Source organism: Sinohyriopsis cumingii, chromosome 18 (assembly GCF_028554795.1).
Source record: "Sinohyriopsis cumingii isolate HCF-2022 chromosome 18, ASM2855479v2, whole genome shotgun sequence".
Lineage (NCBI taxonomy): Eukaryota > Metazoa > Mollusca > Bivalvia > Unionida > Unionidae > Sinohyriopsis > Sinohyriopsis cumingii.
In genome coordinates, this window is record NC_142978.1 from 99290492 (window position 1) to 99308568 (window position 18077).

Below are 18077 nucleotides of genomic sequence, written 5' to 3' on the forward strand. Positions count from 1 at the left end.
CTTGTTTGTCCGTTAGAGTGAAATGGAATTATTTCAGGCCAAGGAAAGGTCTTATTCAGTGTAACAAGCTAGACATCACACACTTTATTACATCTGGCTACTGTTCCATGCAAACTATCAGTTCTAGCAACTTCAGTACTCTTCTGAATCTCATTACAGTCTTTGTCAATTTGCTGTTTAACCACCAAATACTTATCCAAATTTGCAGTTGCATTTTGTTGAAGTCTCAGTGTATCTTGTACTACTTATTTGGCTACTCTTGGAAACAAACACAATAATGCAGCTAAAGTTGTTCATTTGAACTCTTAAAATGACCACATGTACATCACTGGGACTTTCTGCCCCTGAACTAAGTCACTGTAAATATCAGCACATTTTCCCACCACTCACCACTTGGTAGAAGTCTTTGAACTTGCCGCCCAGCTGTTGCATCATGTTCTTCTTACAATGGCAACTTGTACATCTGGGGGGTCTTTCAGCCAATGAATTCTCTCATCGTAAATATCAGCATAGCTAAATGATCCAGTGATCAACATAATTTCCCACTCAGCAGGTGGTTGAAGCAGGACTGGTAAGCTGTTGAATTTGGCATCCAGCTATTGCATGTGTACTGCGAACACCTGCATAAGTGATTTTCTGCATCCCAGATAAGAATTTGGTATCTAAATACACGTGATTAAACGTTTCCAAGACCTCTGGACTGATATTTGTGTTGTTAGGATGCCATCTTTCTGTCTTTCCTATCATTACTCTTCTGACAGTCCTATCACTACCGTCTTTACTTTATTTTGGACCATGCACCACCTGTTGCTTAATAGTCAAGTGTGACTGCATCAGTGTATTTATAGATAGATTCTTACTGCCTAAATAATGGCACTGTGTAGCGTGTTTTGAGTCGACTAACATTGGAACAAGAAGTCAGATTTGCAACAATATCTCAGACATTTGGAACTCCATTTTGATGCTTTTCTATAAACTAAGTCATATTGCTTTTGTCGGACTTCACTTCTCTGATGTCTTTTTTTTAGTAAATGCAAATTCTGACAGAAGCAAACTGTGTTTTTAAGTTCCATTGGCCTATAATTCATTTGGCTGGAATGCAGTGGAAGCTGGGAATGCCAAAAGAGCATCGTGTCATTCAAGATACTTATCATCCTTTGAACCTATTTTGGCATTCCCAGCTTCCATTGCATTCCAGCAAATACCCCAAAACATTGCAGGCAAAATACTTTAAAGTGGGTACATCCCAACACATCAGTAACAATATCAGCGACCAAATACTATCAGTTTGTCTATCAAGTTCATATATAATCTTAGAATGACACCTACTGGATAGATAGTATCCAGACTGTAAATCCAATACATGTTTTAATCAGACATTCCACTTCTGAAATAACAATATTAATTGCCAAAATAAAAAATCATGTAAATTACAACCTAAGCAAATCAAGATTAAAAGGATGGATTGATAATGTTATTTGTGTAAAGACCATGCTTATGCATTTAGATATTTGCAGATTGGTGTGTCTAACATATTTCTTTTTATATATTATCAAATAATGAACATTAGATGTTGCACAGTTGGTATCATAATGCATCTTAAATGTTTCTACTGTATTAATGTTACTGAAATAGTATTTTCAGCATTGAAAGAACAGTGCAAACATCTGGGTCTGTTATATCTAGTTGATGAACCATGACTTTCAAATGTTTGACAACTGAAACTCATTTTGCCTTACTCAGCTGTGACATTTTTCATACTTACAGTGTATTTATATTTCATCGTTGCTTCCTTTATTATTTTTTTTATGTCAGTGCTCAAAGAAAAAATTGTCATTCACAGGCCCGGGCTGGTGACTTAAATAGACTTTCAAACCCTGCCTGAAATTGACTCCAATTTCCACATGCTCAGAATTTCCCCTTATATAATATTGTCGCAGTGTTGCAATAGCTACAATTTGAATATAAATTAAACAGGGTTCAAAGTGATTTGAATGTAACGCAAGTGTCATTCATGTTCATCGCTATGCTGGCATGCTTCACAAAGTAAAAATCTGTCAACCAAGAGCTCTGAAATTTATTTTTATCCCTGATAGCTAATTACTTCCAAAATTGTTTCCGAAATGAATTACACTTGAACACTATTCCAACAACTGAAATGATTATGCTTTGCATTCTATATATGCAGTAAATACGCCTTCAGAGAAATGTTGCCTCTGTTGACAAACTTTTCAAAAATATAATACATATGGCTTAAAAATTCTCATTCAAGGCAATCATATGTAATAACTTTTGTTCTTGTACATGCATCTATCATCTCTTTGATTTACCTATAATGGGTTGTTCCACTGCCTGACCCTACCTATGCAAATTAGCAAAATTGTCTCACCCACTGCAGCCTTCAAACACATCTCACTAGTTATGTGAAATGGTGGATTATACCTTACCTTTTTTCCTTTAATTGTCCTGTTTAAACTGCCCAAGGGATAGGTCAACAAGTAGATCTCTGTTTTTTTGTTTATTTAGATAATTAATTTATCATGAGGAATGAATGAAAACCATATAATAAATAAAATAAGTATTAAATGTAAATTGTACATACAATATTATAATGGTGTTAGATAATAATTAAGAAGTATTACTCGCAGAAATAGGTTGCTACATACTAATCGATTAAATACAAAAGAAGTTGGTATGGTAGGTGAACATTAAATTCAGCCCAGAAGATTACATGTGGCTAGGGCTTTAATATTTACTCTAATTTTTAAATGTGTATACAATAACCTAAATGAAGCCAATTTTTGAAATGATTTTAAACTCAAAATTTCTGAAATCTGCTGAAGGCCATTTGTATGAAAACAATTGAAAATGTGCATGTTACACCTCACTCATCTTTTAAAGTGAAATATGTGTTACAGTTTTATTTTATACTTTCAGTGTAATCGTCATAAATGTGATATCCACATAGTACTTAAACATTAAAAGTGTTTTTCAAACACAGTGATGACAGTGAGCATTTTCACAAGATCCTAATTAAGTGCAAACTTATTTTTTTATTTCCAGCTTGAGGTGTAAGTTGCATTGGTACAGTCAGTTAAAAGTAGACTTTCTTTCTATTACAATATTAATTAACACTGTACAATATTAATTAACACTGTTGTTTAATGTGATCAGCTATTTCATTGGTTAATTTATTTTGCTTATGATTACAAGAGGGCACTTGTTCTGCCTTGCTTAATATGCCATGGGTTGATGTGGAATTTAAAAAAAATGGATAGATAACCCTTGGTTAGTGAAGATGCTGAAAGCCAAGTGAATGTTCATTACACTTTGAATGATTTTGTAAACTTTTACGAGCAGTAAACTAAACTCAACAGCTTTACAGTGGGCATTTATGAACATATGTACCAGAAAAGTGTGAAGATGAAGAAAAAATACTAGACAGATCTTTTAGTTTGTTACATTTTTTGGACTGAATATTTCCATGCTTGCTTTGGGTAATTGCAACAAGTTGCTCTTTAGTAAGGATGATGTGTCAGTATTTTTAAATGAAAATGTTTTGCCATAATTGCTTCATGAAAAATTGTTGTGTACTTTAGCATATGACAGATTTTGTATACTTTAGCATATTACTGATTTTGTATACTTTAGCATATGACAGATTTTGTAGTTCTGTGCTTTAGCTTGTATTTTTAAATTTCATCTTATTTTCCTCAACAGTAATTAATACTGAAGTATCATCAGTAAACAGTAATATACTGGCCTTAATAATAGTAACAGTATGAATAATGCAAATAATAATAATAGTTGCCCAAATAGATTTAAATCTGGCGTCAGTTTTCTTAAATACCTTTATTAAGACCTGTGAAGTAATTTCAAGGATGAACAATAAATATTTAATAAAAAATAACGCCGAAAGATAACCTTCAAACATGAAGCAAAGTGTCATCTGTTAGATTTGAATAACCAAAAGAACCAAATAATCTGAAAGCATTTCTGCACTGCATTTACAGGCACTTAACAGACTCATGCTTTCTGTGTTCTTATATCAATTTATTTTGCATAGCAGACAAGATTAATTTACAGTGTAAACAGATTATGTACAAATTGGCAAATTTTCTAATCTTGCAAGGAGTTCATACATTTGTCTTCAGTGTTGATTTTTTAAAAGTGAAGTTGACTTTGATTGTTGTAATTTCAGAGTTTTCCTGCTGACAACTTATTAAAACCCGAGGGAACATATAAGTGGAAATGTGCAACACCTGGGGAAAAATATGCATCTGTCATTCTTCAGGTATTTCTCTAGCAGAATTTGTCATGTACAAAGTTTTCATATTGACAAGCAGAGATACTTGTTGTAGATTACTAAAAATATTTTGTTGTTCTTCATTAGCTTTTTTAAATTTAGGTGATAGTGCTCTGAAACTTGTCCATAAAAATGTCAGATAAACATAATGGGTCGGTTATTGAATTTAATGTTACTGACTTGTAAAAATATATTCTATTAACCTCATTTGTTGTATTCAAGTAATAATTTAATGTTACTGACTTTTGAAAATATATTCCGTTCAACTCATATTCAAGTAACAATTGCATGGATGAGTAGAAAATAATAAAAAGATTAGATTGTGTAAGATTGCTATTTTTTAAGTGAGTCATTCTTTGTTTTTGGGTCTCATATTGACAGAAATCAAGACCTCTGATAATTTAACTAGTGTATTATGTCATAAAATGAATGATAAATGGTAATATACACTTGTAACAAAATGCTGTCATCGGGATTCCTTTTAATGCTATCATCGGAAGACAAGATGCAGGTTTGCAAGCTCTCCAAGACACTGAAACCATGTTATTTAAAACATAAAGCTGTTATCACTTGTGTGGTCATTATCCAGCCATACCATTACATGGTTACAGTTGTAATTGATGCATAACCATCAGTGAAGATTGATTATGGTGTTGTGGTGAAGTTTCGGACATTTGTAAGTTTGATCTCAATATGTACAGTTTATCAGAATTTGCAGAAAGCAAATTGAATATACTTTCTATTGTTTTAGAGCCGTATTGTAGCTGCAAGTACATAAACAATATAAGGTCCTGATTTGATTTACTTGCCAATCAATTTTATTCCTTTCAAGCACCGTTGTGTTTTGTTTGCAAGGGTTATCAAGGTTCTCTATCGTTTTGAAAATTTGGAGCCACAACATCCTTTATTTTAAAGCGATAATCTGGGTCTTTGTGCATGTATTGTGTCACCAGTATAAAACATGAAATCCATATTGCTTACTCATTGTCAAATATTTTTAGTAGTGTTATGAAAAAAATGATAAACTAAGAGAATTGAGAACTGTTTGTGATGTTGCAACTATATTTCTCAATGGCTTTAACATGTCATTCTTTAATTTTGTATGCAGCTTGAAGGAATCAAGGAAGAGATTCAAGTTCTTTCTAAATTAATTTATTTGGTTTAATTTCACTTAAAATATGTTGCCAAGATACTTCAAGAAGAAACAAATGACCATATTTTATTCCCTGTTTTCATTTTAAATATGACTGCTCTGGTGACCTAGTGGTTAGAGCATCCGCCTCGGATGCAGAAGGTCATGGGTTCGATCCCCAGCTGAGTCATACCAAAGATTTACAAAAATGGTACTAACAGCTGCCTCACTTGGCACACAGCATTAAGAGGTTAGTGTTAGGACTGGTCGGCCTGGTATCAGTATAATGTGACTGGGTGCGACATCATGCTACATGTCTGCGAGATGATGCCCCAGTGCTAGGCATCACTGTAAACTGCCACACTGCAGACATCGTAACGATATGACTGAACAATTGTTAAAGCTTCGTTAAAAATCCAATTCACACACACACATTTCAAATATGTTGCCAAGATACTTCAAGAAGAAAGAAATGACCATATTTTATTCACTGTTTTTCATTTCATCTTTAAGCAACTTAGCATACTCAAAATAAAAACTTCAACTGTCTACTTCACTGCATGTATAGGATTAAAGTCCTAGCTTTCCTCCATCACCTTTATAAGTGTTTTCCTGCAGTTTCCTGTTATATAAACATCTCCAGCCGTTAACTTTGATATGATTATCTGATGAGAAACCTTGCTCACAAGTCACAGCTGCTATTGGTGAAACTATGAACACTTAAGCTAAAGCAGTGAAGTCTGATAATGAGTCTTGGCATCTATTATAGCCATGCAGTTGATAATGAGTCTGGGCATCTATTACAGCCATGCACTTGATGATGAGTCTGAGCATCTATTACAGCCATGCACTTGATAATGAGTCTGGGCATCTATTACAGCCATGCACTTGATGATGAGTCTGAGCATCTATTACAGCCATGCACTTGATGAGTCTGGGCATCTATTACAGCCATGAACTTGATGATGAGTCTGGGAATCTATTACAGCCATGCACTTGATGATGAGTCTGAGCATCTATTACAGCCATGCAGTTGATGATGAGTCTGGGCATCTATTACAGCCATGCACTTGATGATGAGTCTGGGCATATATTACAGCCATGCACTTGATGATGAGTCTGGGCATCTATTACAGCCATGCACTTGATGATGAGTCTGGGCATCTATTACAGCCATGCACTTGATGATGAGTCTGAGCATCTGTTATAGCCATGCAGTTGATGATGAGTCTGAGCATCTATTACAGCCACGCACTTGATAATGAGTCTGGGCATCTATTATAGCCATGCAGTTGATGATGAGTCTGGGCATCTATTACAGCCATGCACTTGATAATGAGTCTGGGCATCTATTACAGCCATGCAGTTGATGATGAGTCTGGGCATCTATTACAGCCATGCAGTTGATGATGACTCTGGGCATCTGTTACAGCCATGCATGTGATGATGAGTCTGGGCATCTATTACAGCCATGCACTTGATGATGAGTCTGGGCATCTATTACAGCCATGCACTTGACACCAAAGAAAGTGTATAAAGTTGCCATTGGAAAAACACATTTGATAATCTCTTAAGAATGGAAATATATCTTCATATAACATTGAAAAACAGCTTATGTTATGACAGTTTATGATGAATCACATGGGAGTTCTTATTTTTCTGTCTGACACATAAAATAAGTCCTAAAATCTAGGCACTATTTTACCAAATATGATATGGTATACAATAAAATGTGTTCCAAACATTGGGGAAGGATTAAAGTTTACTTTGTGATGTTTATTAAAGCAAGCTGTCATTAAGTGTGTGATTAGTGTTTGGATGAAAACAACAATAAGGTGTGAACAGTCACTTCACAGGTGTCTTAATCTTTTATGATCTGGACTATATGACAACATTGATTTCAATTATAATTACTTGACTTGAGTTGATTTTTTTGCATAAATCATCTTGCAAAGTGTAATAATTGAACAAGAGATACAGAAGTTTGAGTAAGAAGGATAAGCTTGTCCTCATAAAACAAAAAGTATTTACTTTTATAATATGGCACTGCTCCAGTGGCCTAGTGGTTAGAATGTCCACATCAGATGTGGGAGGTTGTGGGTTCGATCCCTGGCCAAGTCATATCAAAGACTTACAAAAATGGTACCTACAGCTGCCTCGCTTGGTGTTCAACATTAAGAGGTTAGTGTTAGGACTCGTTGGTCTTGTGTCAGAATAATGTGACTCGGTGGGGTATCATGCCGCAGACATCACTGTAAACTGTCACACTGCAGACATCATAGTGATATGACTGAAAAATTGTTGAAGCTACATTAAAAATCCAAAACACACACACACACATGGCTGATATGATTAATGAAGGCATAATATTGTAAACTTTGAAATATGCAAATGAAATATTAAAAGAAAATTATACATACTAACTTATTAGCATTTACAGCAAAAAACATGTTACTTTGCAAAACAACAAATGAGAAGAAAAGAAGAACAAAATATGAAGATGTTGCATTGTTGGAGTCATTGGGCTAGTATAGGACTTTTAGCCTAATCTTTGGGTGTATATACACAGTAGTCCCCCTCCTGAACGCCCCCCCCCCCACTAGCAGCCACTTACTTCTTACAGCTAGAGACCCTCGGCACCGATGAGTTTGTATTCAAAAGTACCCCTCAAGAACATCCACCCCTCTAACGCGACCAGCATATTAGTACAAAAATGGAAAATGTTCCCCTCGCGAGGGGCCACTTTTTTTCAAATGTATCCAGACCAATAATTAAATCATATTGTGACATAAGGTAAGTAATCAAATTATCTCTGTTACTGAAAGAAGTGTTGACTAAAATACATGTAACACTAAGATTAATATTATATCATTGCCTATAAAAGCGGACGTTTACAGGAAATGGGCTCAACAATGTTATGATAGAGTTTTGGGCTTAATACATCTGTCGAGTTCATCTCTTTCATGATTACAATCGGATGTAATTGTCAAGATCATAACAGGGTAAGCATAAGCTAAAAATAGATTTTGTGCATTAACACACACACACAGAAATTAATCTTGAACAGATCAGGGGACCAGACAGAGACCGAAAAATCATGTGACAACACATCGCTTCCTTTACAAAGAAGGCATTTCATCCACTCCACAAAAGTTTTGACTGCTTAGTTAAATTGCATACAGTCAGCAACATCCAAATAAATCATTGTCAAACATTAACATGTCATCACGTAAACAGGACATATTATTTTAGAAGTCAGTTATTATACTCAATGACATCGGGGGAGGTGGGGAGGAGGGACTTGCTGAACAATTTTATGTTGAAAAGACTCGAATAAATAATGCCATAACTGATAAGAAGGTTAGTCAGCAGCAGTGGGAAATGGAAAGAGTCTATTATTATGACAAGAAAAACCTTTTAATAATTAATGTTACTATTAATCGAAGATATTAAATGCTTTGAAGTATGTAGCTTTCTTACTACATACATTACCCTCTGGAAAGACCACCCATCTTATGAACCACTTTCCCTGTGCAGAATGGGTGGCCGTATAAGAGGGGGACAACTGTATTTATAATTAAAAAAATAATTACTGGATATATAACTGCTTATACATTGTGATCACGCAAATCTCTCTAGTCCCAGGTTGATAACGCACACACTGTACAATTTGTAGAAACAGATCAAATAAAAGATAAGTTTGTAAGAAACAAAATGTGCAATGAGAAATTGGCGATTGGAATTTTCATGCATCCAAAATGAATAAAATATTTGTTTAAATGTGGACTTCAGTATACTGGAGAATCCTGGTTGTTAAACAGCACTAATATTGCACAGTGGCTAAAGAAGAATCAAAGATGCATTTGTCGTGATTTACAGTTTGTATTGTGTAACCATACACATGTAAGCAATCTAAGACATGGTTGTTAATTGTCAGCTTGTGATTTTAGTTATAGCCCCATCACAGTGTTTGTTTGACTGCATTTGCTGGCTGGATCTTTGAATACTAGGGTTAATGATTAAAGAATTTGCAGACAAATGCAGTAAGTCAAGTATACCACATGTGACCACTTTCATAGATATTGGAGGATTAATCAACTGAAAGGTTTAAATTCAAACACAGCAAACAGGTGGGAAATACTCAGAAACTTGCAGTTCACTTTATCTACCATTTTTATTCCATTTACATAGCGTTATATTGGATGTCACATTTCACTTAATCCACAGATAACGAGTCCAATGTGTACTCGTCCAGAAATCTAATAAATATTGTCTTTGGAAGTTTCTAACATAAATAATATCCATGATATTAAATCCACCATAAACAATAGTATTATAGCTTGTATGTCAGGTTAAATTAGGACACTACTAAATTGTATCCCACATGATCATGTTTGCCTCCTATTCCAAGCTTTTAAGACGCATGAATATTTTTTTATTTTATTTTATATAAAACCAGGGTGATCTGAACTATTTTTTAAAATATTGTTTTCCTATTTTTCCTCACTGTTTTTTCAGTTGGAGAAATCCAGTCAAATCAGCTTCATACACATAGGAAATGAAGGCTCTGCATTTGTAGAAGTTCTGGTTGGGAGATCCACTGCCACTGAGAAGGACTTTCAGGTTTACATTGTATAATTCAATCTCTTTAAGTGGTACCAATTTGAAACTGTTGTTTTAAAAAAAGAAGTTTAATGTATAGACGGTACCTCTTCAGCACAACTGATGCATTTGATGTGGCTTTTGACGTCATCATCACAGTGGCAACAAAATGAGGTCTTATTTTTATGCTTTAGAATGCATAAGGTTTCATAACAGCAGTTATGAAATTGGGGTCCTATGGATGAGAGTGAATTGAAAATGTAGACTGAGACCAATTTGACAAAAACTAAATTGTTAGTTTAAGATAACTTAACAAAACAAAAACCAGACATACCTGCCATGTTCCCAGAAAGTGTTGGAGTGGGTGGGAATTGATACTCAAAAAGTGTTTGAGGTCTCAAGGGGGTTCAGAGCACATAACCAAAAAAGGTGATATCAGATTTAGAATAAGCTGTCTTTTTTTCAAAGCATTTAATACACTTAAAAGAAAAAATAAATTGATAGACTTATCATCATCAGATATCTTTGCCACACATATATATGCAAACACTCACAATCACAGTGAGATTAAATAAGAGCACAAAGCTAGTCTTTAAAATCCATTGGTTACAAAATATTACATGCTTAATTACATGCAGTCTTTACTGCTTTCAGTAGTTCATGAAGGGTTTGATGGTAATTTAAGTGTCATTTGTGTTCATATTTTGCACTCATTGAGACTGGATGGTACTGCTGTTAAACACCTCTGCTGGATTCTCTGAATACATCCTGATCAATGAGTTGTTCTTGAACCATAATGTTAGCATTGTCACCACTGTATCTGAAGTTTGACCACAAGATATGTTTATTTCCATAGAAAAATGAATACACATCATTTTTTGCAACATGACACTTCATTGGGGGAAGGGTGTGTAATATTTTCAAGTTTAATGTGGGTTTACAGGTAATACAGCAGTAATAAAAGTACCTCTGTCCAGTACGGGTGTAAATGCATTATCAATACCAGTCACCTTAGTACTAATATTAGTACCCCTACTTCATGGATTACAACATTGGAGCCACATTTACCTGTGCAAACACGAGCATTTCATGGCTAATATCAACCTAAAAAGCATGGCATAATTAATAGTTAGTATTTAAACAAGATTAAGGTAATAATAATAAACAGAACTAATAAGAATGTTCCTTCATTTTGTCCAGAATGATATGTGGTTTGCAGTATGTACAAAGAATTCAATGCTCCCCTTGCTGCTGTGCATCACAAAGTAAAACGCCATCAACCAGGAGTTCTGACATTTTACTTTTGCTGATTACTTATTGCTCCTGAATCACCTTTAAAAATGAATCACAGTTGAACAATATTCTGACAACTAAATTAATCATGCTTAGCATTTTATATATGGAGTTATATCTGACTTCAAACAAATGTTGTCTCTGTTTGCAGAATTGCAGATGGCTTAAAGATTTTCATTCATGGCAGTGATGTGTAATAACTTTTATTCTTAAAACATAGCTAGCATCTCTTTGATTTACTTATAACTTAAAATGATTGGGGTTGTTTCACTTTGTGAACTTTCCCTATGCAAATTAGCACAGTGAGTTCCCCCACAGCAGTCTTAAGGGACTTAACACATCACCCAAGCTATAGTCAGCCAGTTAAGTAATATGTGAAATGGTGGTGGTTTAATTGCCTCAAGGACACTTGGCTGTATCAGCTAGACCCAAAGATAGTTTTACATAAGAATGATCAGTACTGTTTACAATTTATAGTTGTTAAATGTTACGGGCATATATTTAGGTGGTGGTGGTATAATTTTTAAAGTTTTTTTTTACTTTGAAGATTACAAAATATTTTGTTTTTCAAAAATGACACTGTTATGTGGTTGGGAAGTAAAAAAAATCATGCTTTTAGTGTGACACATTGTGTTATGGCAGGTATGAGCAGCTGATTGTCAGTCTCATGTACTATCTACGATTAAGAAAAATAAGTCTAGTGTTAGATGCATCACAGCTTTTATGGTTGACTTATCTATCCTGTACTAATACATTCTTTTATTCATATCTGGAAGAGTAAATGCTATACTTTTTCTGCACAGATCTTGAGCAAAACAATTTAATGAACTCTTACATTGAAATGACAAGAAATAAATTTAAACCTCATTCTTTTGTTTATATCTCAAGAAGGTCAGACTGGTACTCGCCTTTATCTGTTGTTTATACAGGCATTTCTCAACACAATCAGACTTGTATCACCTTTACCTGTTGTTTACTTAGGCATTTTCCAAAAAAGTCAGACTGGTACTAATCTTTATCTGTTGTTTATACAGGCATTTCTGAACACAATCAGACTTGTATCAACTTTACCTTTTGTTTACTTAGGTGTTTTTCAAGAAAGTCAGACTGGTACTCACCTTTAACTGTTGTTTATGCAGGCATTTCTCAACACAATCAGGCTTGTATCACCTTTACTTTCTGTTTACATAGGCATTTCTCAACCAGATCAGACCTGTACTCACCTTTACCTATTGTTTACATATGCATTTCTCAACAAGGTCAGACTTGTAATCACCTTTACCTATTGTTTATATAGGATTATATAGGAATTTTTCAACACAGTCAGAAGCAGATCTCAGCTCACATGATAGTAGTAATGCTGATTATATTGTAACTAATTTTAATACAAATGCTTTTTATAATACAGGTTCAAGAAAGCTGATAAACTTCATGGATAGTGTTGATCAAGCCATCAAAAATCACAAAACTCTTCTACATTCATTGATATCACATTATGTAACTTTGACAGTAGCAAAATCGATTTAGGTGTGAGACCTGTTTCTGTTGCAGATCATTTTATTATTTTAGATGTTAACATTCCCAGACTTTTATTACTTTTTGAATCCTCAGAAACGCTCAGTGGGGACTCGATTAAATATAATAATGATATTGAATCTTGCTGCATAGTATGGGATAATATTTTTAGTGATTTCTTAGATAAACCTTGTGCAACTAGAAGGATAAGGATATAAGAAAAAATAAAATCCTGGTATAATGCTGAAATTGAACAAGCAAGGCATGATAGAGGTCATGCTCACCAAAATCGGAGTACAGCCTAGGTCCTGTACAGTGTTGAGTACACTGAGTAGTCTAGGTCCTGTACAGTGTTGAGTACACTGAGTACATTCTAGGTCCTGTACAGTGTTGAGTACACTGAGTACAGTCTAGGTCCTGTACAGTGTTGAGTACACTGAGTACAGTCTAGGTCCTGTACAGTGTTGACCAACTATCCTAGAATGGAGGATGCATGGAAATCCACAAAATAATTAGAATTTTTTGTATTGTTTCCACAAAAAACTTAACTAGTTGCATAAAAGCTTATCAGTGTGACACTGATTTTTAGTTGTCTGTGCTAATCACGCATAGAAATTTTCCTCCAGTTTGTTGAAACATATTAAATTTAATTTTTAGTTCACATTAAGAGGTCATTTACTTGGTAGGTATCCTTCATGCTGATTCATTTCAGGGAGGAATTCGATCCTTAAATTACTGTATAACTTTTTTTTTAAAATCCCGGTTTGTTTTAGCTGAGAATTATCATGAAAAGCATTACTATATTTACTCATCACATCTTATCATACTTTGCCTGGAAAGACTGCAACTATCACTTGAATTTAACATTTTTACATGCATTTCTGTATAAATATGAATATGCTTGAAAAGGACAGTAAACGATATGTAAAAGGACAGTAAACAATATGTAAAAGGACAGTAAACAATATGTAAAAGATTCAGATATATCTTAAAGACACTGTATCATTGGAGAAAAAATGGAAGTGTAGGAATAACCCCAGTTGTACTTGGGAGATAAAGAGGTCATAATCACTTTATGAAAAAAGGAGTTTTAAATAGTAAAAATGTATAAAACAGTGAAATTATATTTTTAAAGAATAGGACTGAGACATCATAGTCCAGAAACATCCTAAGTCTTAAATTGGAATTGAGAACACTCATTTTCTGATTTTGATTTTCAGTAAAATTATTCAGAAAGAATGATATAATTGCTAAAATAAATATCAGTTGTACATATTTCCACAATTTTGCTGCTGTTCTTTGACTCTAAGTCCAGTTTCTTGTATTTGAGTTTTGGAGACCATTTTCAGTTTGTGCTCTGATACTTTCATAGCCACTATGCCAGAAGATTTATAGCAGAGCACTGCTAATAAGACCATGTGTACGTCTTAAAAAAGTGTTTGTATTTCATGTTTGGCCTTAATATCAGGATGATTATTGAAGCGTCCAACACATAAAGATACATAAATAATATGTGTGTAAGAGAGACTGATTAGTAGATGAGTAGATTGATTGGTTGATTGATTGATTTTAATAGATAACTATATATATATATATATATATATATATATATATATATATATATATATATATATATATATATATAGACAACCTGACAAATAGATTGATAAGTCCTAATATTGATTAATAGATCTACTTTAAAGTTAGATTTGACTAAATATAACAAAAATGCAAGGCATAAAATATGCTCTTAAGTCAATCCTATGTTGTTGATCTGATGATGTTGACAGTACTCAATCAATGTAAATTCTTTCAAAATGTAATTTTAAGTAAGACAAGAATCATGTTACTATGACTGTCAATTCTATTCCATAATTGGCACGTATGTTAAATGAAAGCAATCAAATTATACACAATCCTTATTTAGCAATACAGTATTTATTTCAGTTTAATTAGGTGTGTGAGGAGTGCTATCCTCTTAAAAATGCAATACACAAGATCACTGAACAGTACTGACTGCCATTTTTATTCCGTCAGCGTTACATTATTTGCACACAGGTTGGTCAGAAATACAGTTTGACTGTACTGCAAAAAGACCAAAAATCAGTATTAAGGCTTCTTTCAGGCATGTGGATAGGATAAATTGGTGTAGAATTTTAATTACGTTTATTAACATTACAGCTGTTTATGAACAACAACGTAACAGGATGAACACTTCTGCTCCATAAATGTTATGTGAGGCAGGTTTCTGTTTCGGTTATAAATGACCATCTCAAGAGTGCTTAGAAAATACTGGTGTTTCTCACTGAATTATTTCATTTTAATTATCATCATGTATTTGTAATTAAAGATAAACAATTTATGCCAAGTCTATTTGCTACGCATTTAATGAATTCTCTTATTTTGTCACCTATCACATAACTTACTGGTTGATGTAACAGTAGTGTAACATCCTTATGGACATTCTTAGAAAGCATCCTGATCAGCTGTCAACATCCTCTGATTGGTTACATCCTGATCAACTGTAATCATCCTCTGATTGGTTACATCCTGATCAACTGTAAACATCCTCTGATTGGTTACATCCTGATCAACTGTAAACATCCTCTGATCGGTTGCATCCTGATCAACTGTAATCATCCTCTGATTGGTTACATCCTGATCAACTGTAAACATCCTCTGATTGGTTACATCTGATCAACTGTAAACTTCCTTGGATTGGTTACATCCTGATCAACTGTAATCATCCTCTGATTGGTTACATCCTGATCAACTGTCAACATCCTCTGATTGGTTACATCCTAATCAACTGTCAACATCATCTGATTGGTTACATCCTGATCAACTGTAATCATCCTCTGATTGGTTACATCCTGATCAACTGTCAACTTCCTCTGATTGGTTACATCCTGATCAACTGTAAACATCCTCTGATTGGTTACATCCTGATCAACTGTAAACATCCTCTGATTGGTTACATCCTGATCAACTGTAAACATCCTCTGATTGGTTGCATCCTGATCAGCTGTAAACATCCTCTGATTGGTTACATCCTGATCAACTGTAATCATCCTCTGATTGGTTACATCCTGATCAACTGTAAACATCCTCTGATTGGTTACATCCTGATCAACTGTAAACATACTCTGATTGGTTACATCCTGATCAGCTGTAAACATCCTCTGATTGGTTACATCCTGATCAACTGTAAAGATCCTCTGATTGGTTACATCCTGTTCAACTGTCAACATCCTCTGATTGGTTACATCCTGATCAACTCTCAACATCCTCTGATTGGTTACATCCTGATCAACTGTAATCATCCTCTGATTGGTTACATCCTGATCAACTGTAATCATCCTCAGATTGGTTATATCCTGATCAACTGTAATCATCCTCTGATTGGTTACATCCTGATCAACTGTAATCATCCTCTGATTGGTTACATCCTGATCAACTGTAAACATCCTCTGATTGGTTGCATCCTGATCAACTGTAATCATCCTCAGATTGGTTACATCCTGATCAACTGTAATCATCCTCTGATTGGTTACATCCTGATCAACTGTAATCATCCTCTGATTGGTTACATCCTGATCAACTGTAAACATCCTCTGATTGGTTACATCCTGATCAACTGTAAACATCCTCTGATTGGTTACATCCTGATCAACTGTAAACATCCTCTGATTGGTTACATCCTGATCAACTGTAAACATCCTCTGATTGGTTACATCCTGATCAACTGTAAACATCCTCTGATTGGTTACATCCTGATCAGCTGTAAACATCCTCTGATTGGTTACATCCTGATCAACTGTAATCATCCTCTGATTGGTTACATCCTGATCAACTGTAAACATCCTCTGATTGGTTACATCCTGATCAACTGTAAACATCCTCTGATTGGTTACATCCTGATCAACTGTAAACATACTCTGATTGGTTACATCCTGATCAGCTGTAAACATCCTCTGATTGGTTACATCCTGATCAACTGTAATCATCCTCTGATTGGTTACATCCTGATCAACTGTAATCATCCTCTGATTGGTTACATCCTGATCAACTGTAATCATCCTCTGATTGGTTACATCCTGATCAACTGTAATCATCCTCTGATTGGTTACATCCTGATCAACTGTAATCATCCTCTGATTGGTTACATCCTGATCAACTGTAAAGATCCTCTGATTGGTTACTTACTGATCAACTGTAAACATCCTCTGATTGGTTACTTCCTGATCAACTGTAAGCATCCTCTGATTGGTTACTTACTGATCAACTGTAAACATCCTCTGATTGGGTACATACTGATCAACTGTAAACATCCTCTGATTGGTTACATCCTGATTAACTGTAAACATCCTCTCATTGGTTACATCCTGATCAACTGTAAACATCCTCTGATTGGTTACATCCTGATCAACTGTAAACATACTCTCATTGGTTACATCCTGATCAACTGTAAACATCCTCTGATTGGTTACATCCTGATCAACTGTAAACATCCTCTGATTGGTTACATCCTGATCAACTGTAATCATCCTCTGATTGGTTACATCCTGATCAACTGTAAACATCCTTGGATTGGTTACATCCTGATCAACTGTAATCATCCTCTGATTGGTTACATCCTGATCAACTGTAAACATCCTCTGATTGGTTACATCCTGATCAACTGTAAACATCCTCTGATCGGTTGCATCCTGATCAACTGTAATCATCCTCTGATTGGTTACATCCTGATCAACTGTAAACATCCTCTGATTGGTTACATCTAATCAACTGTAAACTTCCTTGGATTGGTTACATCCTGATCAACTGTAATCATCCTCTGATTGGTTACATCCTGATCAACTGTCAACATCCTCTGATTGGTTACATCCTAATCAACTGTCAACATCATCTGATTGGTTACATCCTGATCAACTGTAAACATCCTCTGATTGGTTACATCCTGATCAACTGTCAACTTCCTCTGATTGGTTACATCCTGATCAACTGTAAACATCCTCTGATTGGTTACATCCTGATCAACTGTAAACATCCTCTGATTGGTTACATCCTGATCAACTGTAAACATCCTCTGATTGGTTGCATCCTGATCAGCTGTAAACATCCTCTGATTGGTTACATCCTGATCAACTGTAATCATCCTCTGATTGGTTACATCCTGATCAACTGTAAACATCCTCTGATTGGTTACATCCTGATCAACTGTAAACA

General features: G+C 34.7%; 2 protein-coding genes across 2 annotated transcripts in view; one reads left to right on the forward strand and one right to left on the reverse strand.

Annotated features, from left to right (window-relative positions):
• Positions 1–18077, forward strand: part of LOC149777576 (DNA repair protein XRCC1-like) — a 68093-nt gene that overhangs the window by 1022 nt on the left and 48994 nt on the right. Inside the window, exons 2-3 of the mRNA XM_089942196.1 lie at positions 4202–4294; positions 9957–10061. Of these exons, the coding sequence (XP_089798322.1) occupies positions 4202–4294; positions 9957–10061 (198 nt within the window). The remainder of the gene's footprint in view (positions 1–4201; positions 4295–9956; positions 10062–18077) is intronic.
• LOC149777577 (uncharacterized) lies at positions 11085–17611 on the reverse strand. Its single transcript, XM_089942557.1, has 4 exons — positions 17127–17611; positions 16865–17036; positions 16079–16444; positions 11085–11144 (listed from the first exon to the last, which is right to left on the reverse strand). The coding sequence occupies exons 1-4, from the start codon at positions 17609–17611 to the stop codon at positions 11085–11087; spliced, it is 1083 nt and encodes a 360-aa protein (XP_089798683.1).

Coding starts and splice junctions, on each gene's coding strand:
- LOC149777577 (XM_089942557.1), bottom strand. CDS start 17,611: ATGTTTACAGTTGATCAGGATGTAACCAATCAGAGGATGATTACAGTT. Junction 16,445..16,864: donor CAGTTGATCAGGATGTAACC/AATCAGAGGATG, acceptor TTTACAGTTGAT/CAGGATGTAACCAATCAGAG. Junction 11,145..16,078: donor TGTTGACAGTTGAACAGGAT/GTAACCAATCAG, acceptor CATGCTTTTTAG/GTTGATATTAGCCATGAAAT.